Here is a 23,196-nt window from a genome sequence, read left to right on the forward strand (position 1 = left end):
TATATTTTTATCAAACAAGTTCTCGGTTTTATTTGATCATAAAATGGCCCTCACTCGCACTTCAGCTTTGCACACACTTCATTCAATCATTCGATCGCACACACGATAAATTAATTTTACAAGTTTCGTGTCATGTCTTCAAAATAGTTCTGCCCCTCCCTTCTCACAGCACACCAACATTTTTCCTAGCTCCTAGCTCTTTTTCTTATTGTATTTGGAACATACATAAACACCACACTAGACACATTCTATCCAAATCTCACTCCTTTTGCCTCATCCTTCACTTATTTACACTCGCGTGTGTTTCCTTGGATAATGCTTAATAACAAGTTCATCATGGTTCTCAAGTTCAATTGTTCAGTAAATGTACAGTCCACGTGGCTCCAGTGGCTCCACTGTTTGCTAGCCGAACCTTCTCCCCATTTCCGCGAAGACCTCATTAAAGGAAGTAATAAACTTCTCTTCAATTAACCTCCTTTTTTAATCTATTTACAGCAATGATTTTTTTTTTTGCAATAAAGAAACATTACATTTTAAAATAAGATGAGTTAGTAAAGAGTATTCTTGTTGAAGAGGGTGAAGAGTGAATGATGTGGTAATAAATAACGTTTCTGTTTGTTTGCAGTAAGGCCCCATCGTACGCGGTGGACACGGGACGGATGGACGGAACGCCACTCTAGCGGCGGCCGCCGCATTACCGACGCTCACTGCCGGGGTCCATGTTACTGTGCACCGTCCGCAGCACGTCGCGGGTCTTGTGGATCTGCTGCTTGATGTCCACCTCGAGCTGCTCCTTGCGCTTGTTGGCCTGCTTGATGTTATCGTAGGCCTGGGTAAGGCACCGGCGCGTTTCCTTGTAGCGCCGGCGCAGTTCCGTGTAGTCCGCCTCAATCTTGGCGCAATCGTGCTTCACGACCGTGGTCATTTCCGATTCGCCGCTGCCGACGCCCTTCGACGATTCTCCTCCGTCTTCGGTTTTGACTGTAAATGATGAAAGGAATGGAATGAAAAATGGAGTTAAAATTGTCCCTTTGGGATTGAGGAGTAGCATAATTTCGCCCGCCGTATTGTGTGCCTCGTCGTACTTACCTTCCAGTGTCGGATTCAACAGCAAGTTAGACATAGATTTCGTCAACTCCAGCGTCTTGAGTAGGGGGCGCTGCTGCGAACCGGCGGACGTCGGTTTTCCCGCACCGGCGGACGTCAGCTCCGTATTGGACAACCGTCCCGGATCACTCTCGATGCCCAGGTCGGGCGACGAGTTTTCCAACCGTCGACGGCCCGCGGTAAGTTCCTCGTCGGTGGCCGACGTCGAGTTGCGTGCGTCACGCATACGGCCACAGATCGATGTCGAGCGGTCGTGCGTTACCGCGGCCACCTGTTCCATCGCCGCCTGTAGCCGTTGATTCAGTTCGTTCTTTTCACACTTCATCTGCTCGAGATCGTTGCGGGTGCGGCCCAAATCGGCCTCCAGCTGGCGCTTCTCGTTCAGGGCCTTCGTGCGCTCGACCGCCAGCTTCGATGCGTGCAGGGTCGCCTCGTCAAGGCTTTTCTTCATGGAGGCAACGAGACGCTCAGCTTCGGTCACCTGCGCTCGTAGCGCTTGCTCGGTTTGCGCCATCGTGGCCAGATCGTTGTGCGCATCCTCCAGCCGATAGTGCAGCTCGTCCAGCTCGCGCAGTTTCTCCTGGTGGATGTTTTTCGAGATGTAATTTTGCGCAAGCGCCGTATCGAACGATTGCTGCTTTAGCTGCATCTCGTTCTGGAATGCATCCGTGAGGCTGTGGCGCAGCTCGTCCAGATGTTGTTGCTGCTTCACCAACGCGGCCTCCAGCTCGTGCTTGTGCCGCTGCTGCATGTCGTCGTACTCGGCACGCATCGCGTCCAGCTTCATCTCCGCCACACGCAGATCGACGGCGGCCTGTTCGCGCTCTTTGCGCAGCTTTTCCATCTGTGTGTCCTTCAGCAGGATGTCGTTCTCGAGCAGCCGGAGACGCTCCGACGCTCGTTCAGCCTTTTCTCTCGATTCCTGCGCCTCCCGTTCCCAGCGAGCGGACGCCTGCCGGTTACCGTCGGCTTCCGACTCTACGCTGGCCAGTCTCGTGCGCTCCTGTTGCAGTTCCGCGTCCAGCTCGGCTAGCCGCGCTTCGATCTGCTGCACGGTGGTGTCTTTTGCCCGCAGCTCCCCGTTCAACACCGCCACCGTCTCCTGCAGTTGCTTGAACTCAAGCACGGAAATGCTTTTATGTGCCACGGCGGCGTTGCCACCGGCTCCCGTCGCCGCTTCGTTGTCGGAGGTGGAGCTCAACTCCAGCATGGCTCCGGCACCGGTACCCGAGCTAGAGAGAACCATCGAACCGGTTGCGGTGACACCCGCCGGCGATTGCTTCTGCCTCAACAGCGCCGAATTGTCCTCCAATCCAATGCGGGCCAACGACACATCCCGGTCCGGCTCGGACCAGGCTTCCGAGTCAGATATGGGCTCGATGGCCACGGGCACCGGTTTGCGTTCCTTACTTTCACGGCGCTTGTTGCGCGCCTGCTGCTGCTGGTGCTCGAACAGTTCCCCACGAAGAGCCCTATTTTCGGCGCGCAGTGTTTCGATCATCTGCTTCGTCTGGGGAGTGGTCGCGCTGCTGCCGACCCCTTCCTGCACTTTACCGCCACCATTGTTAGCCGCTCGATTTTCCTTGTCGTGCTCGGCGTCATCCTCCCCGGTGACCAGATGGCTGCTCTCGTTCAACCGCAGCGATGGCTCAAGGAAACCCGAGAGACAGCTCAACTGCGCCAGACTGTTGTTGGCCGTCAGCGAAAAGCCGGTCACCGAGATGGACATGTTGAGGCTGCGCGACAAATCCAGGCTCCGATCGACCGCCTTCCGCATGGCCCGCCGGCGATCCATCGAGAGCGTCCCGACGAACTCCTTGTTCTTGAGCAGCGAGTCCAGGAAGCCCGCCAGCTCCTCGAGACGCAGCGTCGAGATGGCGCACAGGTCGGCACACTCTTTGCGCCACCGTTGGGCCTTCTCCGCCTCCTCGCGCGCCTGTATCAGCTCATCGTTCAGCTGCTTGATGATAATGTTGCGATCGTTCCGGTGGTCTCCCGCGCCACTGCAAAGCTTGTGGATGAGCGTGTCGTTCTTTTGCTGCAGCAGCTTCGCTCGCTGCGCCAACGCATCGTACTCGGCCTGACTGACCGGCTTGCGATCCTGATCGACGATTTCGATCACTTCGTGCAGGCTACTGTTGGTGCCAGCCGTGCCGTGTTCGGAGGGTAGTGATATGTTCTGCAAAACAACCGGTCATAATTCCAGATAAGCGCACATGAAATGGTAAAATGAACATGATGTCCAAAGCCAAACAAATAGAGGAATGAGTATTAAACGATATAACACATGGTTTACCCCAGGTGTGCTTAATATACGTGTTGTTCATTGGATTGTACTGTGCGGAAAATCAAACCAGTTTGGTAGAATGTTAACACAAACGGGAAACACACCACCATCATCCAGCCACCACCAAGAATAAAGCCATTTGTTTCAGCGATCGAAAGTAAACATTACTCACACGAGATAGGAAAATGTTTCATACGGTAGCGAGTACAATATACTATAAGAGTTCATCACGAAAAAAATCATTTGAATAGGGGTTGGGTAGTAATCATTGTAAACCGGCCTAGCGACGATTTGCGACTGCATTGACGCTAGACTTTGCACCTCGAACGGATGTCTGGTGGATCGTAAAGGGTTGAGAAAATTACAAAAACTTTGAGTAAACATTACGGGAACGAAAATGTGAACATTCTAGATTTAGATCAGGTTTTTTTTTCTCCCTCAATTTGGTGCATTGGTCACAAAGTGCTGCACTTAGAAAAAGGAAAGCTAAAATACCTTCCTGCTGGCTTCATGAACCTTCATCTCGGCTACCTTTACCGTGGGGAGATCAATCAGAGACCAAAGGGGAGTAGGGTTCGGGCAAAAACGAGTCAAAAGACGCATGAAGGTAGCGTTAATTTTATAGTAAAATATGCTATCACATCGAAAGGACAAGGCCGGTGCCTCCCCCCCCTCCCACCAACTTACCGAGTTGCGCTTCAGTTTGGCTATCTCTCTGTCCTGCTCCGATAGTGTCTTGATTAGCTTTTCCACCACCTTGCAAGACTTTGCCAATTCGACCGTTTTTTCCTTCAGCTTCGTCTCAGTGTCGTCCAGCACGCACACCTTATCGGCCAGCTCGGCGCGGATGTCGAAAACTTGCTTTTTCAGTCGATCAATCTGTAATTGAAATAAGATGTCGAAGAGTCCAATCATTGACGCAGTATTTACCTTTGCAACCCACATGTGTTTTATGTACATATTTTATGAAATATATTTCTTTTCAATGTGGGATCAATTTTTCACCGTAACACCATGCCGTACCACAGCGTTCGGCACAAATGGTTATTTATCATTCGAAATTTTCTGCAGAAGCCACCGAAGCAACGGCCAACGTGTCGCGTTCTTGTCTATGTCACTGTTTTCGTTCCCATTTTTAGATGTAGAGCAGCTTCTCCCACCGATGGGCGATGAATCAATGCTAAAAAACTGTGTCACAAAATCGTCAATCAGAGAGCGGCAAATTATGTGAGCGGGCAAGTTTTGCAAACAAGGTCCCTTCTCTTTTCCCGCTCGTTCCTTCAGATAATCCTCCAGACCTTGTTCGGCACATCGATATTGTTGGAGTAAGTTTTCGCCTTTCGGTGGTATCATGTAGGGTTGTACGGTGTAATGGTGACACGGCACAAACTGGTCATTTTGACGTGCTTTGTTCGGCGGGAATTCGGGAACACGCTGGTCTTCTTCATGCCTTCTGTTCGGGTAACATTCGAAACATGTTTCTTGGGGCAGTCCAAAATATTTTATAGACCCTTTTCGATTCACTGCTCGTCCGCAGGAGCGGAGAGACGCAGTTTGCGATTTTCGAGCATACGGGCGGCAGGTTGTTCTTTTGCAAAATGGTTTCTTTTAAAAAGGGGGAATTAAAAACAAGAAAGCGATAGTTGTACTCCTTTCATTAATGCCACAATGTCGAAATTATGAAAGAAGAGGTTTATGCTATGAAATCATCAATGATTCCGTAAGAATATTTGTAGTTGAATTATGCAATCCACATTCGGTAAAATGGTTTTTTATATTGTTCATAAAAAACCATGGGCTTTTCTACTGATAACAGAAATAAACCTCCAAGTATTAATTTGACCTTCTTTTTTAGACAAATTATTGCATTACAAGATTTTTAAAAGTGAAATCTCCTTCATGCTAGTATGTATTATTTCTTTTAAGCGAAATTTCAATTTCGATTTGACAAACTTACCTCCGCATCGACTTGGGACGGCTGTTCGTCCAGTTTTTCACGCATCTCCGCATTCTCGAAACGCAGCTCTCCCAACTGCCCCTCCAGCTGGCTAATCGTGGCCGCTTTCTCGTCCATCAGAGCCTGCAGCTGCTCAACCTGTCGGTTCAGATCTTCGTTCTGCTCCTGACACTGCCGGACGATACTTTCCATGTCCAGCGCTTTCAGCTTCTCCTGCACGCTCATCTCGCTGTGCTGCTGCACCGTGTCGAGGAAGTCGAGCAAACTTTCGCCCACAGCTTCCCGCGCACTCGAGGCCCTGGTAAATCCTGGCACTTGCTCCTCCTCCTCCTCATCTTCCTCTTCTTCGCCCTGTACTGGCCGTTGTGCTGTTCGTGTGGCCGCCGTATTTTGCAGCTCGCGGTTCAGCTGTTGCAGCTCGGCGCCCATCTTTTCCAGCGACTTTATCTCTAGCAGATGCATTTCGATCCTATTGTTGAGGTCCGCCACCATCTCACGATGTTTCTCCTCCGTCTTTCGGTGGTCTTCTTCCAACACCTCGATCGCCTTCGCGGCCTGACACAGGAGCTGCTGCTTGTCGAGTAAATCCCGCCGCAGCGACTCCAGCTCGACCTGCAACAAGGGTTGATGAAGCGTCAAGTCAAACTATGCTCAGTAAACCGTGGAAGTTTGCACCCTAAAAGGGCTGGCCGTGCAGCGCTTACCTTGAGGTCGATGTTCTGCTTCGCGTAGTTTCCATCGCACGACGCACCCGAGGCGGAGGAAGAGTTGGTCAAACCCAGCCCGAGGTTGTCACTCTCGGTGCAGATGCCTGCCTTCTGCTCGAGGAAGTAGATGCGCAGCTTGAGGTTGAAGTTCTCCTTGCGCAGCGAAGATATTTCCTCCTCGTTCTCGCGCAACGAGCGCACCTGAACCGGTGAACCATGTCCCGTCAGGGCGGTTATCGATGGCGTGCGGAATCCCATCGCGTCTGCGTGGAGGAGGAAAAAAAAAAGAAGAAGCATCCATTCAATCATAAATTCTTCCCCCATTTCAGCCCCTGGAAGTGCCCGCTATGTGTGTTCCAACGCCATAAACAGATAGTCCCAATGTACCGTCTTCGAAGCTGCCGATCAACAAATTTCGATTAATCCCAACATTTGGAGTATTGGGGGATTCACTGTTGACAGATCTTCGTGGCAAAGCTTTTCTTGGTTCGGTCCACCATAATTTTCTCCTGCTATTAAGGCTTTCATCCATTTTTTTACAAACAATAAAAACTGTAGAAAATCAAAATTCACTTCAGAAAGAAAACCCAGAGAAACTTGTGATGTCCGTTTACAAAGGATACTGTGATCCAAACGTAAATTGAATTGGCACTTTTCTCTCGCACATAGCACACTTTGATCTGCGATGTTGTTTCCTGTACTGTGCAACATTTCATGGAGCTCGATTCGTTGATTATTATTTATTTTAAATGCCCCGTCAAAACACCATAATCCTTTGTCGCACACTTACATGAATTGTCCATGCTGGCATCCTGGTGCACGCCGGGACTTCTGAAAGAATAAAGCAAAAGGAAAACGTTTGTAAACATCCAACACAAGAGTACGTGGCGGTAACGACAATAAATAAATCTAAGAATCATATAAATATCGGCGCATTGCGCATAAACAAACATCCGTCGATGTTGAGAGCTGAAGATTCCTCATCCAGAGTGACATATTTATTCCCTTCTTCGACGAGTCAAGGGAGGTCAACGGACATATGCAATAACATATCTACCCACAATAAACGACGCTCCTTGAGACCCAAATCTATCGATAGGCGTGGGCTGTCGAGAGCGAGCGAGTGCCTACGAAGGGGCTGTTGGTTTGGTGGGACTGTGCTTTTAAATCAAATCGATTGTTTTTGCCCACTGGGGCACAAAACGCGCAAAACCCGGACGGATTGGATGTACCGGATTTGCTGCTGATGGATGCGGATCATTCGTCTTGATCTCTTGATCCGGAGCCGAAACGTATGTCTGCCACGACGCGGTGTGCCTTACGTATTCGATGGTGGTGCTTCCGCCCAAATAAAGCCCCTTAGACAAGCGGGTCGTTAAATGGCAGTGTTTTTCTGGGGTATCATTACTCACTTGATTAGTCAACCACCCACCCATCGAGTTTGACGAAGAACGCCCCAATTCTTAATGGTGCTCACGGTATCACGGCTTGGAAAAGGGAGAAGAAATCCTAACCAAACGGTTTTTTTTTATCTTCAACACACTTCCTACGCCCTTTTGATGAACAGCCAGCCCCCGAACGACACCGGAATTCGTTGTGTACGGTCGAAGACGGGCAGAACCCTCCCGAACCAGGAAAGCTGGTTCAGATCAGTTTACTCTTGAACCTAATTAAGATCATCAAACGGCAAGAAGCTGCAGCGAGACATGGTTGGGGGTTTTGCAAAACGGCACACACAGAAACAAACAGACACGCTAATTATTTCGCACAGTTCCCGGTTCGGATGACCACAACTCGGGCCACTACTTGTCGGGCGGGCATTACTCTTGCCAATGTCACACAGCGTGCGGACAAGGACGTTGAAATGTGACGCTTTTCCGGTCCGGCGCGAAGAAGAGACCGTTGACCGGCATCGGGGCTTACCTTTGCCCATCCTCCGGTCGGCACTTGCTGTACCCGTGGTCAATGGAAATACAACTCCGATACCGTGGTCTAGGGGGGTTCGGTGCGCCTGAATTCACAAACGATGACCTGAACATGCTGATTCGAAAAAGACACTCGTCCACGGTTCGGATGACAAAACACGTCCAATTGAGTCAATTATTGTCCAGTTTGCAGAAATGCGTGCGAGTTTGTGGGGCCACGAGTTGTCCACGACCCGCGAAGGAGACGAAGGACGGTCTTCTCTCGGTGCACTTCCGAGACACTACTGACTTACTGACTTTTCTCAGAACCGTAAATTAAATTGTGCTATGATTAACTTCGTTTCTATAAATATAGAACATACAATTCCTACATGTTGGAACGCATTTGCTCTTTTTTCCTGGATTGTTAAAAATAATATTTTCACATACAATGCAGTATTTTTTCCCCTTTTCAACAAACAGTAAAACAACTACAATCTTGCACAAATTAAAATTACAGTCGACTCTCAATTATTCGCGGTGGAAAGGGAAATCTCGTAATGTCGATAATGCGTAAAAGTGAAAAATATCAACAAAGCAATACGAATGGACGGAGCTAAAAAGCATTATCGAATGTCTTCCAGGTAGTATTAGTGTCTTGAAAGTAATACCAAAGCCGGTAAATTTGATTAAACATTTTTTGCAGTCCTGGGTTCATATTTTAACAAAACAAAAAAACAGGACCCTCGGGAGTGTACTGTATTTAAGATGGTTTTAGCAAAAACTAGTAAGCTAATTTAGCACATGACGATTTTGCGTTATCGAATGTTTTTTCATGCGTTTTATAATTAACCTATTTTTTGTGTTAAAGTGTTTCGTTATACATGAATTTCGCATACCCAGGCTTGTATATGTTGTTATGCATATAAAAATCAATTATAATTGTTCTGTTCCTGTTGTAACATGTTTGGAAAATTATAAACTGTGACTAAATATCAGTTCCGAGTAACTTTTTCTATCTTTGTCTGAGAAACAAAAATAAATTTTTCGTATGTAAAAACCACAAACAAAAGACTAAAGGATTGCAACACGCCTGAATTTGTGTGTTACGTTAAAAGTTATTTAAGTGCCCCATCTTGTTGCTTGTGAAACACATCGAACTGGCCGATCACATCAAGATAAGGTTTAAACTAAGTGGCACACTACTAAGCGCTGCCGCGGTTTCGCAACTTATCAGTAGTATTGGAGGAGTTACGTAAACCCCGAATCTGGTTTTTGGAAGTTTTTTCTTTTTCGAGTCCGTTATCTAAAGTGCTCTCGATTTGGGATGGACGCATAAGAACCTTTAAGCAATAACCCCGTTCCGTTAAGATGTTATGGAAGCAAACCCCAACCGAGGGGGTGGGCGAAAAACAGCATGATGAGTTATGAGATTCCGGTGGGGATCGTGTTCCCCGACCGAATGCATGCATGTAAGCTTACCCGAATCCGGTCCCGAGCCCGGATCGTCGATTCGGCGTGGACGTGGCCGTCCGGTTGGGTGTGTATTTGAATATTCCAGACATGCTGGTGCTCCAACACGATCGCTGCTGTTGTTGCTAACTCCTACTAACACGCTGCTACTAGCCCGGGAACCACCTCCCGTTGATGGCACGTTGTATACTTTGGTGATCGCACTCGCTTCCCTCTCTTTCTCTCTCTTTGGTTCCGGTTTGGGCACTTCTTTTTTCTTTGGCACATCGAGATCAAAAATTGATCGCTTTCAAAAACTACTCCCGCTGCTCCTGCTGCTGCTGCATGTGGTGGTCCCGTTCCGAAAATGTTCTTATCGAGTTCTGTTTTTTTTTCCTTTTCGAACAACCTCTTTCCACCATCAAACCATCACCACCCACGGGCGAATTTGTTCCTCGCTCCTGCTGCGTCGGTCAGCTAAACAGCGTGGCCGGACCGTGGGACGGATGATTTCCTACCGAGTTTTTAACGAGCATGTTTGAACCCATCATTTCCACCCTCCCCGAAAAAGGCAAAACAAAAAACACAAACGAACGATTGGGATGGGCTGCCGGTTCAGCTGCGGTTTGTCGGGAAATCACCTGTCATGTCAGATACTTTTTCCTTCTTGACTGACCGCGTACGATCGCATAAACACATACACGTAAACGCACACTTAATTTCACTGCTTAAAACCGTTAAAAAACACCGTCGCGCTTGCTATAAAGCCTATAAATAGTAAGGGTGAGATTGTAAAATGTTTTCCACTGTCTGGAAATGTGTGTGTGTGTGCGAATTATGAGCAACATTATTAGCGAAATTCCATACGGGCATTCCTGTGATTCGCAACGTCGTTGATGATCGTGGATAATGGGCCACAGGTGGAGGCGCCTGGTGGTGCGCGCGTGAATTCGATGATTATTTGCTTTACCCCACAGCACCTCCTTCCCCCGGCCACCTGGCGCACTAATGACCGGGCGGATGAAGAAGGTGTTTATTTTACCTATGAAAAATAATTGGCCCACCACATGCTGCCCCGAAAATAGAAGTTCGATCGTTTCCGTTCCAGCACAAATCATACCAGAGGAGGCTACTATACTTCACTTTTTATACAACAGAATGTAGTTTGATGAATGTATTAAAGCGGGAAAAAGGAACTGTTCGGGGATCCCAATCTTAATATCGATGATCATTGGGATCTTTTCGAGCGCAGACAAAATGTTAATCACGAAGGGGATTATTAAAAATAAACTGTAATAAATTCAATCCAAAAATATCGAAGCACCACGTGTAGGGAGGGGCTCGGTTGTTTATTTAACATCCGTTTCGAAGGTTTCCTTGGATGTAAAAATGTGATTGACAAAAGGAACTTTATGACCTCAACGAAGATTTGTTTCCATTTGAAAGATGATTTCATTCCATGCCCAATATCGTATCGAATTCAGCACGCAAAAGCTAGCACACAAATGTAATGTACATGATTTCTGATGTCATACTTTAATTGAAAGCAAACATCGCACAGGATGTGACTGTTGGCGTTGAAAATGCACCAACATCTAGGTTCATTTCCTGCGCACCAACTGACGGACTGCTGGCGCCTCCGTTGTACGCCACACCGGAAACAATTTCCGCTCGGTCAAATACAAGCAAAAATATCGGCCCAATGCAAACAGCAAACAACACCAATTACAACTGTTCCACCGCACAAACATTGCGAGAGGAGGTGGATTAAAAATGGTTGGATCATGGAAAAAAAAAAGAATTATTGGTTGACGACGACGTACTCGAAATTAAATATTACTGCCTCACCGCTCGTGGCAGCGATTTTTCCGTAAGTTTTCCCCGTAAGCCGGTCACACGGGCTGGTGTCGCTTGTCGTGGACAGTAATAAAAACAAAACGCCAAAGGACAAACAAATCAAAACCCGAAAGCAACACACGCACGCGTGCGGACGGAACATCGTATGCTTCATCGTGACGTCAAGGGACATGAGTTGAGGGATCGTGTGGGCAAGAATTATGCCGATGGTTTGCGGGATGGGATTAACTACGAACTTTCTACAACGAACGTTCCACCGGGCGAAAGTGAGGCGGAATATACCGACAGACATGGATTTTCTTGCTTCACCAAAGCGTCCAGCGTCAAAAAGAACCACATTGTACGGTGCATGTGAATGCAATAACATTAATATTTACCCATCAACACCAACTTCCCACCCGAACACTCTCCGAACACAAGAACGCAACCTTCAAGGCCTGTGATCGAGGAGTTGGTACTGGTACCAGATGACGATCGTGAACATTGGGGTCCATCGAGTGAAGGGAAGGAGAACAGAGTGAGATAAAGTAAGGGATTTCTTCGAAACAGATGTGGCCACGTGCAGTACTTCTCGGCGCTTAAAAGGCCATAGAATACGTTTTGCGCCGTTACATCCACCTGAGAGGGCTGGTTTTCATCACACTGAAGAATATTGCTCACCGAAAATGGAATATGAAACACTGATGACAAAAGTTTCGCATTCAAGATTTTCACCCATCAACACCCGTCGGAAAATGGGGCTGCGGAACGGAATCTATTAGGGATGTTGTTTACACGATCGCGATTACTAAACAACAAGCTTTATAAACCCCCAAAATCCTGTGAAGGTGGAAAGGGAAATGGAAACATAGGTCCACATTTTACTGCATCGCATTCGCTGACCTTCTGGTGGGCTTGCCTTCCGATTTGATGCAAAACTATGACGTACTGGCCACTCCATTACAGAACCTTTTGCCTTTGCTTGTCGCTCTCATGTTTTTTTTTCTCTATAACTTCTTGTTGGTAACTAACGTAAACAAACGTTTAAATACCTTCGGTCTAGCTTCTGTATGAAACTGTACCCCGACTGCGGCAGCTGGCCATCCTGGGAACTCCGTAGCGTGATGGGTGTTTCACTAAAATCTTCCCCGTTCTAATGATGACCGATTGGGAAAACGGAAAACTCATTAGCTCGCGTCTCATGTTGCTCGCTTGGTCGTCTCGAGCGGAAAAGGTTGAGTTTCTCTATGGGAAACCACGTCGTGAGTTGACCTCGTCGTCGGTAGACGCAAACATTAAATGTCAGCAAGCAACTCATCGGATGCAAACATTGTTCTTGTACGCTTCTCTTAGTCGTCTACGGCATATAACCCTTCCTGCTTCAACGCTCGTTTTCATCAAGACGTACCTCTAACAAACTGTGGTCGTTACTCGTGATGGCGTTATTTTCGGTGCGCCGTTGTTGTTATTTCCTTCCTCTGTTGAAGCACTGCACCGCGATTGTACCTTCGTCGGACCGACCGGTGACTGCGGTACACAGTGTGTCGCAACGCGTCCTGGGACCCCCGTCAGCGATGACGACACGGGTCCTGCTCTCGGTCGGCGTCCCGGCGGAACCGCGAGTCTCTATACCGTATCAACCGAACTGCAGGGCTCTGGGACTAGCTGTGCGCACACGATCCCATTAGCTAGAAGTGGGTCACAGTACTGGTAGACCTGGCACGGTTTCTAGCGGGATCCAACCCTACATTTGAGGCCGGCTACCAACAGTTCCGGGCGTCCTAGGCACCCAGCACGCGAGCCCCAAAGTTCCTATGAGTTACCCCGGGCGTGTGTGTGTCCTTCGGCCGACGGCCGTGGGACTCGTGGGGCGTTTGTTTACAGCACGGTCTACAGCCATGGCAACCCGATGGGAGCCACTTTTGGGAGCCTTAGGCGAAGAAAACACGAGGATGGTGTGGAGAACCCATTTATGCCCTTCGAAGTATCCTACACCACCTCCCCCGTTGGTAAAACAACACGGCCACGTAATGTGTGACTGACATGTGTAAGGCAAAGTAAATCCCCTTGCTTTGAGTAGAATTTGAATTTGTCACATCCAAGATGAGACCCAATCCTGTACATCAAATCCTTCCCTCGCCATCGATTGTGGGTCTGCGGCCCTGAGAGTATTGATCCCGTTCATTCCGGATACGGTGCGAAGGCCGCAAGCCAATGGATTCAGAATTACCGCGTCCGAACCAACCTGCCCGGCCTGCCAACCGGACATCGCTCAAAATTCTCTACCGAAGGTTAACGCGACGGTAGTGCTGGCGGTTTGGCTAGTGGCATTTCGTTGTGCCGAAAATAGCCACACACGAGAAAATCGAACTCGCCAGCCCGAGGAGGCGGGAAAATTAATGCGAGCGGTCAGCATTTGCACGAACGTACTATCCCGGTGCAGCAAGGGAATGATTTATATTTCTGGCCAGTATGAACTTTTCCATCTAGAGCAAAAACAGAATGCATGAAAATAGTGAAAATTAAATCGTTTGTTTGAAAGGTTCATCATACGATCGATCTGTGGCGTACAAATGAGAACCTCAAGAGCTTACGCGAAAAACATGGATGAGCATAAAAAAAAGGTGTCAGTATGAACTAATGAATCTGTGACCTACGGGGGACTGATGATCTAAATTCGAGGAATTTAGGAACTTCACTCGTTTGGTGCAGACGATCCAGGCACCGAAAAAAAAAACCCGATGATACTCCGCCGGGGATCGCCGTCGTCTAGACGCGAACTCCCACCTTCAACCGCAGTCTCTTGTAGTAAACAACATGCAATTTATTGAAAATCTTACGATCGAGTTCGGGGCGTTGCTTACTACCGACGACCGTGTTTACAATCGATCCGCCAGCAAAAGATGGAACATCGATCGAAGGTGAATTCACCAAAACGGTTCACACCCATTTTCTACACCAGCCGAGCAGACGAACCACAACGTCTCTAGAAACCGATAGAAAGGGGATGCAACAGGGTGTTGTTGGAGCGAATGGCGCGACTTAGGGCGCTAGGGTGGCGTCATGATGTCGTGTGTACTTTGAAGCCAGCATCCTATCTGTGTGTGCTATATAGCTTTGCGCCGGTGGTTCGGTTTAATTTCGGGTCCACTTTTTGGCACGCGTTTCCTCCTGTGTTTCGGTGCCAAACCACCAATGTTAGGTAGATGTGTGAAGGTAGATTTACTCCTCTGTAGGACAATTTATCAAAAGTTTGTATCTGGTTCAATGCACTAATTGTGGTAATTCACCCGATATTAAGCGGCCACATTTTTACCGCTCTCAATGGTTTTGAAAACGAGTACCACACATTCCACTTTGGAATCGAAATGTTGAAACGTAAAGGGCATGGCGGCCATGTGTGACCTTATTAGCATGAAATAGTTAATTCTAATTGACACCTTTAAGCATCTCGCCACATCTCATCCGACAAGATCGGCCAAAACACACAACTGGCACCCACCCACAAAGGGTGGGAACAGGACACACACACATGACTGCCTTGGTATAATTCGTTGTGGAGGTATAAATTGGAAACGCAAAAACAATGTCGTCGCCGGTACACAATTCTCGACGCGCAGCACGGAAACCGGTCGCGTGCGCAAAGAAGAGAACTCGGCCACGTGGGCGCACGCTGGTAACGCACCGACGATCAACATCGATCGGTAAACGATCGAACAATTAGCATTCAATCGATGTACCATATATTGCAGGTCGCGTTCGTCGCGTGGGCATAGGTGGACGCGGGGTGTCAAAATAAAGTCAACCGGCTCGGAACGGAACGGAACGTACGCAACATTTCGGCGGATGTGGGTTTGAGATGGACGGAAGTACCTGCCGGACGGGGCACGGGGGTGGGTTACGTAGCGACACGGTTGGATGCGATGGTGGAGCTTGCGATTACGCAACGCATGTTTTGGAGGGTCGCTGCGACAGACTCAAATTGCGATCGAAGCAATCGTGCACGCCAGCCAAGCCCTTCTTTAAACATTCGATCATAGTATCCTCTGCCGGAGACGCGCGTTGTTCGATGCGATCTTCCTTCTCGACTGTTCCTCTGCCTCTCTGTTCCACTTGCTTGGTTGTCGCTCGGTATCACACCCATGTTCGTTCGACCGGCAGCAAGGAAGGGGGAACGGCCAAACTGAACTGCACGTTGTTGGACTTCAATCGAAAAACGTGCATACGGTGTTGCTTCACGCGACTAGCGGGATGGACGAGGGACGCGTCTACGGTATGAATCTAGTAGCCGGCGGATGCTTTCTAACTTTCCGTACCGACCCAAAGGCAGCGTCAATTTCGGGCCAGACCGGGCAGCCAAAAGCCAGCCACGCAATGCAATCCTAGGTGAGGTCGTGGCTGTGGCAAGCAGTTGATCGACTCACTGTCGTCTCCCGACGACGATGGACTTCGGGGAAGGGATTGTCCCCTCCCCCGGGAGAGAGGGAGAGAGCGAGGGGTGAGTTTTCTAGCCGGCCATGCACGAACGCAATCACGCACGCACGCACGGGACCAGGACGACAGAGCAGCCGATACGCAGCATTTGGCTGGGAGATTTTAAATTTAGACATCTTAGTCGACGACTCGTCGCACAGCTCTCGGCCAATCAAAGCGGGCGTGCCACACGGCGTTGGAAAAATGCAATAAACAGCTCATTCACTGCAAGTAGTTTTTTGAAGATTTCCACGCGATGGTGGTGCAAGATGGATACAGGCAGCGTGGATTCGAGTGATCAAGAATACTCTGACGTCGACTTAAGGTTTTCCACCTCATTCCAGTGCAGAGAGCGAGTGTGGGGTCCACGCCTCTAGCCCTTCAGAAGGGATTCCGTGATCGCGGCTTATCTTTCATCGGCAGTAGAATTTGGTTGGAAACTAATGGGGACTTGCTACCGGCGAGACGGACGATGGATAGTGCTGGCATGGGAGAAATCTTTCCCCAGGAGAGGGAAGATAGTTTTAAGTGCATACGTCCAAATTTATCACCACTGGCATTGGCAGGGCAGAACGTGGCAGAAAACGTGCCAACGGAGTCGATTGAAATTGATTGAAGGTAATTTCACGGAGCGGGAAGCTTTGCTGTGTTTCGACGGGGGTTGCTTGACGAAATCAGATATCTTTAGAGAAAAAAAAATCATGCGAATTGATTGGTTGGCTTCCCTCTTAATTTAAGAGATACTCAGGGTATAAATTACATCCTGGAATAGCAGATTCACATTTTTAGTATTTTGTAATTCGAACAGTGATGACTATTTCCGTGGTGATGTTTATTTTGCTTTTTTTTCTCGATGCTACTCGTTTGGAGCATAACATGGATGAAAAATATCTCACCAAGTTGGGATTAAAAAAGTTTATGTAATCCCATTGGCCACTGCTAATGCAACCAAACCCATACATTAAATTTGACCAATGGGTGGTCATCCGTTCAGAACACTAATTCCAGGGATTCCGCTGAATAAGCGCTCTACCGAAATATCTTAACCCCTAAAAAGGGGATTTACTTTCGCTTGCAAAAGGACGTTGGATGCTGGAGAGAATATTTGAAAATCGTGACGTTTCCATGGTAGCGCGTTATTGAAGAAGAAGACACGGCAGCATAAGCGGCTCCTGCGATATAAGTTACGGGTAATTTATAGTTTGTTATGATTGGCACCGAAACGGAACCGCGCAACCAAGCGACGGTGGACGTCGTCGTAGGCGATGAGCTCACGTAGGCGCAATCAATCCGACGACAGCCGGTCCAGAACGACGTGCCGGGGCCGTAGGGGACACATCCGGTGCTTCAAAAGCTGGTCCCTAGTGTGTTTGAAGCGGGCCCGTTCTGTCGAAAAATCTCGACCGAAAATTTCCGTCTGTGTGTGCGTATGGAGCGTGGAAGGTGGTGTTATTTTTAAAAATACCATATTTTCAAAAACGACTCACAGTACCGAGTTCCCCAGTTTCCTTTACCCCGATTGAATGCTGTTGCTCCTTACCTTCGTCTCTTTTTTTTTCGAAATAAAGATGCGGGCTTTGAACTGTCGCGGCCATTTGTTTCCAAAATGCGTAGACGGGCGGATTTTGGAGACCGGCTTTTAAATCTGACAGCTTCAGAATGAACGTTCGAAACAATCTTTTCAGCTCGGTTCGGCTCCAGGAAGTCGTGGCCGTATTTCACGGGCGATGCAAGCGCTGTGTGTCATCGGATATGCATTTTCCTGTCACCAAACGACCTCACACAGTTGAGGTATCTCTTGGGCTTCATCCCGAGCGCTATGCGGAGATCCCTAACGATCTTAAGTACTAAGACTGAGTAGACTTAGCAGTAGCGAAGCTTAGTGAAGCTAATTAAAGCACGTCAGATTAATTGCAACGATTCAAAGAACCGTGAGCTTCAGAGAAGAGAAGAATTTTTAATCTTAAATTAGGGATGCTCGAAGGTCTCTTTCCATGTTTTTTGCTCAAACAACGTAGGAACAAAGTGTGAGAGAATGTATGCAAAATCACCTGCTATTTTCATTCACGACTATTAAGTTTATTCAAATAAATTGAAGCCACGTTTGAAGCGCAAACATTGTAGGTGAAGAGATGAGCTGCATGGTATTCAATAGAATGTTAATCTTCATTCCACAATCCAATCTCGGCTTCATTCCTCCTAGCCTAACAAATGCTATTAATGGATGTTTGTGGATCATGTTTTCCACGTTCCGATCCCTCTAATCCAACCGCACCGCTGGCTGACGATGAACTCAGAAATAGAACTTCTATCCAACCGATCGTCAATAACAGTCGCGATGTTCTCCACACGTGAGAGGGTCATCGATTCAATATGGGTTGTTCGTGGTCCTAAAGTCCACACACAAACGGGTGTTGTTCTACATTTCCCGCGTAAGGGAAAACCTTGACCACTAACCCTGGGTTGGCCACTGCGTGGCCCCATCGCTACACCTTCCACCCGCCGACTCCGTATTTGTGTAGCTCGGAAGGTTTATTTCCCATTCTGCGACGCAATGAAAATTGATGTTTGTTGTGCATTTCCCATGCCCTTCGGCACGTACGACCGATTTGGGATTAGACACAAATTTCTCGACCCGGGAAAACCGGGGTAGGTTTAAGCTAAGAAGCGGAGAGAACGAGAGAAATGCTTGGGGAAATGAGGATGACGGTGAGTTGCGATAGAAACGTATCGTCTACTAAAGGCGTTCCTTTTTCTTGGCGAAATCCACGAATGCAATCGACTCTGGTGACTCATCGGTCTTAACCAACAACACAACACCACACCACCAACACCACCAGCCAGGGTCATCCACGGGCGGCGCCTATCGTAATAGGCATTGTCTGCTGTGCTCTCCTTTCCTTGCTGTGGTCCACACATCACGAATCACAGGAACGCGACCACACGGGGAAATGATTTGGCTTTGGTTTTACTGCTAACGAAAAGAAACGCGATGCACTCGGTGCGTATAATGACACTGTACTACTGCAACAGGGCTGCTTATCTTTGTACTGAAGAAAGATACCGCTCATTTCATCTTTATCTAGAACAGTTTTGCAATGCAAGTAATGACACACGCTTGTCTACTTTGTGGATTTGAACACATTTCCTATGCCCATCGCGACGGTGACAGTATGGGATAAGAGGATTAACGCCACGCTTGCCTTTCCGTTCACTTTCGTACCACGATAGATGTGCTTGGTAATCTCTAACAATTGTCACAATTGAGAATCCTTTTGTGGACAGAATTATGGTTCTGTTGTGCGATAAATTTGCAAATGCGTTCAAGCACGCACGAACACACATCCGAATGTCTTGTTATTGTTTACAAATTGGCACACACAACACGCTTGGTTCGCGATAATGGCAGAATATTTTTAACGGCTCCGAATCGTCCGTTTGCATTTTGAACATTCATGGCACAAACTGTTATCGAATGAACTGAAGAAAGTTTACAATTGGTAGTAAATTTTTTGCCATGAAAATTATTATAACACGATTCCCACCCTTTTCACGTGGTACTGGTAGTTTTTCATCGCGTGGGAAGCGTAGGTACCATGACATGGCGCACTAGGATGGTGGGAAATTGAAGAAAACACACTGTCCTCATGTGCGCATGATCGATGGATGCTGAAGAAGATGTGCTGAGAGTGCGAGGCATAAAGAGTCTGTGGCCAGCATCCTTCACGATTACATCTCTAGTTTTTTGCCTTCCTTAACTACTACCAGCATTGCACGGGGGGATGATGTTCTCCATGATTTAAAAACCGTGTCGCGAACTAGAGAACCTTCGCATTGTCCCATTCTTACTTCTTTTTTTTATCACTTTTGGTTCAATTCTAAGCTTCTGCTTGTTCTCAACCACAACCGCTGGATACTTAGTTGGCTTATGAAGGAAAGTGAACAGGGTTTAGTTTATTTTGCATAGATTGAGCCCGTCACATTTCTGAGCTCATCATCTCCGGCATTCACTCAAACTATGGAGACTGGTACATAACGTTATGATACACCATTCAACAGCCTACATCGACAATATTGCGCCCGGAGCAGAACACATATGATGGACTATCTCACTCCATTCAACTCCAAGCTTAGCGATGATAAGCTATTCGGCGTTTCGGTTCTACTTTACGGCCGAATATTACCATATAACCGCGATACTGACCGTCGCTCCCAACACTTTCACCCTCGTTGATCAATCCACAAACCACGCACTAGCTTTTTTGCGGCTGATTAAAATGATCTCCCGACACGCGGTTGGGGGTTTTTATATTTTTCCTCCTGCACCCTATTTTGCTTTTACTTATTAAACTGCTGTAAAGCGTGCACCAAACGTTCAACAAATGCAGCGAATAATGTGTTAACTACTTGTGTCCGTATGTCCGTCTCCCGGGAAGATGGGTGATTTTTTCTTGCACGCCGTCGAGAACCAACCGTGAACGCTGTTGCGGATCCACCCCACGGAAGAACCGTTCGGAGGAAATCTCACCAAAGTACTGAGAGCGCACGTTTGCTCGATATCGTTTGTCGGTTACGCCGCCTTCCCGTGTCTTTCTACACACAAACAGACACACACAACCAGATGTTTATGCATGTGCCTGTGGCTAGTTTGTACTCTGGCAACGGGGATCTATCCCGGCGTGCATATCGTTTTCGAGATCTACTCGCGAAGTAGGGCCACCGGATACTCTCCTTTGGAAGCATAAATATGCTTGCCGTGTGGTGCTATGCCGGCATGGCCGTGCGAGTGTGTATGTGTCCGCGCGCGCGTTGCCAAGGGATGAAAAATGTACACCACATGTTGGAAGGGTACGAGTGCAATGGATTCTTCTTTTCCCGCTGCAGATAGATAAAGGGACAGAACGTCCCGCGCTCAATGGGGTGATGAGGATGATTCAAACCGATGGTTAGCTATGCAGTATGCGTGTGGCAGCCCCTTTCCCCAGTGTTGATTTTATTCGTCACTGGAATTGCGTTAAATTGAACATCGTGCGCTCGATGGGGTTGAAACGGTCGAAATGCAACAGTTGTGTGATAGCACAACAATACCCGCGGTCGAAACAGCCACGCATACACTGAAGCCCTTTTCAAAACATAGCGCTGCATGCCTCATCATTTTGGCTCTAGCCCTAGTGGAAGCTCAAATAAAAATCTCTCAAACACGAGAGAATGCAACAGCAACTGAACATGTGCGTTGCCCGAGTGTGTTTTACTTTGCTTGTTGTTCTAAATGCATTTCAAATCAGCACGTGGTAACAGGAGACTCGGTATTCGCCCATATGCTTGCATCGAAGAAAATCGTGAAGGACCAAAAACGGCGGAATCTCGAAAGCATAGATGATTTCTTCCTATGGCAATGCGTGCTAGTTCAGGTAGCGAAGCGCCGGTTGTAAAAGAAAGAAAAGGATCTTTCTATTCTACGGCAGGCAACAACCTTCGAACCCAGGGGGTGTGTCCTTTGCACAACAGATGTTTTTCCGGTTTCCTTTGCATCCGGTTTTCTGGAAATTGAGTATCGAATGCAGCTTCTACAGGAAATTACTGCCAAGGACGAGCCTGTTGGCTTCGATGCACCGTCAAGGATGATTTTCTAAAATACAGATAGGAATTATTTTTGTTTGATGCTTATGGTCATTAATTCTTATTAAATTCGTTTACCAGCCAGCATGGCCTGCTTGTTTGAAACAGAACTTGCTAAGATTCAGACAAACATGGTTATTGAACAGAAAAAAACCCAGCCAGCTGTCATTAAATGCAAAGCGATGTCTGTATTGAAAGTAAAGTGCGTCTTCTGTGGATTGGTTATCGAATGTCTGAGCGAAGACACGGCTCAACTGTTGCAGCACCTGCGGCACGATCATCCCGAAAGGGCAATGGAATTTCAGACCCCAAAGAAACCAACAGAACATGCGTTGACCGGTGGTACACGTCGAGAAAGCGAAGCTTCGTCATCGGATGCCGATGGGTCTAACGAAGATTCAGAAGCTGAAGCATTGCTTCGCCGGGTTCGGGTTAGCTCAAGGGCGGCAATTGATAATCACGATTGCAGTGTCAGCAGTGTAAGCTCGGATGATAGTGAACCCTCTCCCACAAATGTCAGCAGACGCTCGCAAACCTCCTTCACGTCACAAAAGTCGGTACTTTATCAAACGTCCATTAGCAGCTGGCGCCCCGGAGGCCACCCTGTCCAGTGTCCGAACTGTGGTGCGAAGCAGGTTCCCATCGCCCGGTCACACGCGGACACCGTCACTTGGTCCTCCGCGGTGGCTAAGTGCTTATGGTACTGCTGGCCACTGTGCTGCCTGACCTGGTTACTCTCCGAGCCGACCGAAGGTTACTTGCACTGCACCCGATGCGATCAGCTGTTGACCGAGCACGTCACCAAGGCGGAACGCGACCGTGCAGGGGGAGATTTTTGATCGACCCGAATTCATTGAACGGAAGGGCACCTACCTGTTTTCCGTGAAGCTGGCCAAACACTCCCGCACCTGGCTGAGCTGGCTTTCGTCTAGGGAAGTGCTAAGCTTCGATGGCGCAGAACTCATCCTGTGTAGAACCGTGTACGCGAAATCGCGGACGAATCCTCGAACGGGTTAACGAAGGTGCACCGGTCGGTTGCAAACTGAACGTGTATTCACGCAAGAAGCTTCGCAAAGAGGTTTGAGCCGTGGGTCCGATCGGCAAAGTCCGAAAATAAAACCAACGTTTAGCCAAGAAAAACAATACAACACACAAACACAGAGCACTTGATTGGGGATGCGTAGAAAACTTGGCACTGTAATCGAAAACCTTGTCTCAATACGAAATACAACGAATTACAACAACAAAATGGTAGGCAGTACGAGCGTTGTCAAGAAAACCAACAGAATGGCGGTTTCAAAACGAACTTCAAAAGGCGTTGTTTACTTTTGAATTGTGATTAGTGGTGGCAGAATCAGGAATCAATCACTTGACGGATCTAAAGGATTGGATCGTATTTAACGGATTCAGATCAGATTTGGAAATCGATTTTATGTTTGTTTCAAACCTCATCCGAATCAACTTGAATATCGTTTCCATATGTTACTTTTTTCATGATTAGCAGAACTACTGACATTAGTGAACCACACATTAGAAATGTGTGGAATATTCTTATTACGGAAAAAGCGAGTCATAAGTAGTGATTTAATCAAGATTCATTTTAGAATAAACGATTTCCAGACCGGCATCGATTGATTCGCATCGTCTCGCGACTGTTTCATGGATTGGGATTCGGATTCGGAGGTCCGGATCTTAGAACGGATTTGAATCGAAAGATGTGAATCTATGCATGGCTTTGACTACCCCACCACTAGTTTGATTACCTGTGGGAACGGTTTGGAAAATGGAACGCAGTGACAGTTCCGTACTAGAGTTGTATAATTTCTATTCAGGTTCATGAATCTGAATGATTAT

General features: G+C 47.7%; 1 protein-coding gene across 3 annotated transcripts; it reads right to left on the reverse strand.

Annotated features, from left to right (window-relative positions):
• Window position 1: 1 nt before the first annotated feature.
• LOC131272326 (centrosomin) lies at window positions 2-22,578 on the reverse strand. 3 transcript variants are annotated; one of them, XM_058274026.1, is made up of 8 exons: window positions 22,494-22,540; window positions 9,445-9,928; window positions 6,849-6,889; window positions 6,056-6,321; window positions 5,352-5,963; window positions 4,082-4,273; window positions 1,090-3,286; window positions 2-981 (listed from the first exon to the last, which is right to left on the reverse strand). In XM_058274026.1, exons 2-8 carry the CDS (start codon window positions 9,525-9,527, stop codon window positions 695-697), a joined length of 3,678 nt encoding a protein of 1,225 aa, XP_058130009.1. In that variant the 5' UTR covers window positions 9,528-9,928; window positions 22,494-22,540; the 3' UTR covers window positions 2-694. The 3 variants fall into 3 exon arrangements, with proteins under 3 accessions (XP_058130009.1, XP_058130008.1, XP_058130007.1); XM_058274025.1 differs by lacking the exon at window positions 9,445-9,928 and having other exon boundaries at window positions 6,849-6,886; window positions 22,216-22,578; XM_058274024.1 differs by lacking the exon at window positions 9,445-9,928 and having other exon boundaries at window positions 22,216-22,578.
• Window positions 22,579-23,196: the final 618 nt, after the last annotated feature.

The sequence above is a fragment of the Anopheles coustani genome, chromosome 3, assembly GCF_943734705.1.
Source record: "Anopheles coustani chromosome 3, idAnoCousDA_361_x.2, whole genome shotgun sequence".
Taxonomy (NCBI): Eukaryota; Metazoa; Arthropoda; class Insecta; order Diptera; family Culicidae; genus Anopheles; species Anopheles coustani.

What these genes read in the sequence shown, in the direction of transcription:
- LOC131272326 (XM_058274024.1), bottom strand. Translation starts at nt 22,307, where the DNA reads ATGAGTTCTGCGCCATCGAAGCTTAGCACTTCCCTAGACGAAAGCCAG. An exon ending in GCCAGCTTCACGGAAAACAG is followed by an intron (nt 6,890 to 22,215) that starts GTAGGTGCCCTT and finishes TTATTCTTTCAG; the next exon opens with AAGTCCCGGCGTGCACCAGG. An exon ending in AGCAGAACATCGACCTCAAG is followed by an intron (nt 5,964 to 6,055) that starts GTAAGCGCTGCA and finishes CCCTTGTTGCAG; the next exon opens with GTCGAGCTGGAGTCGCTGCG.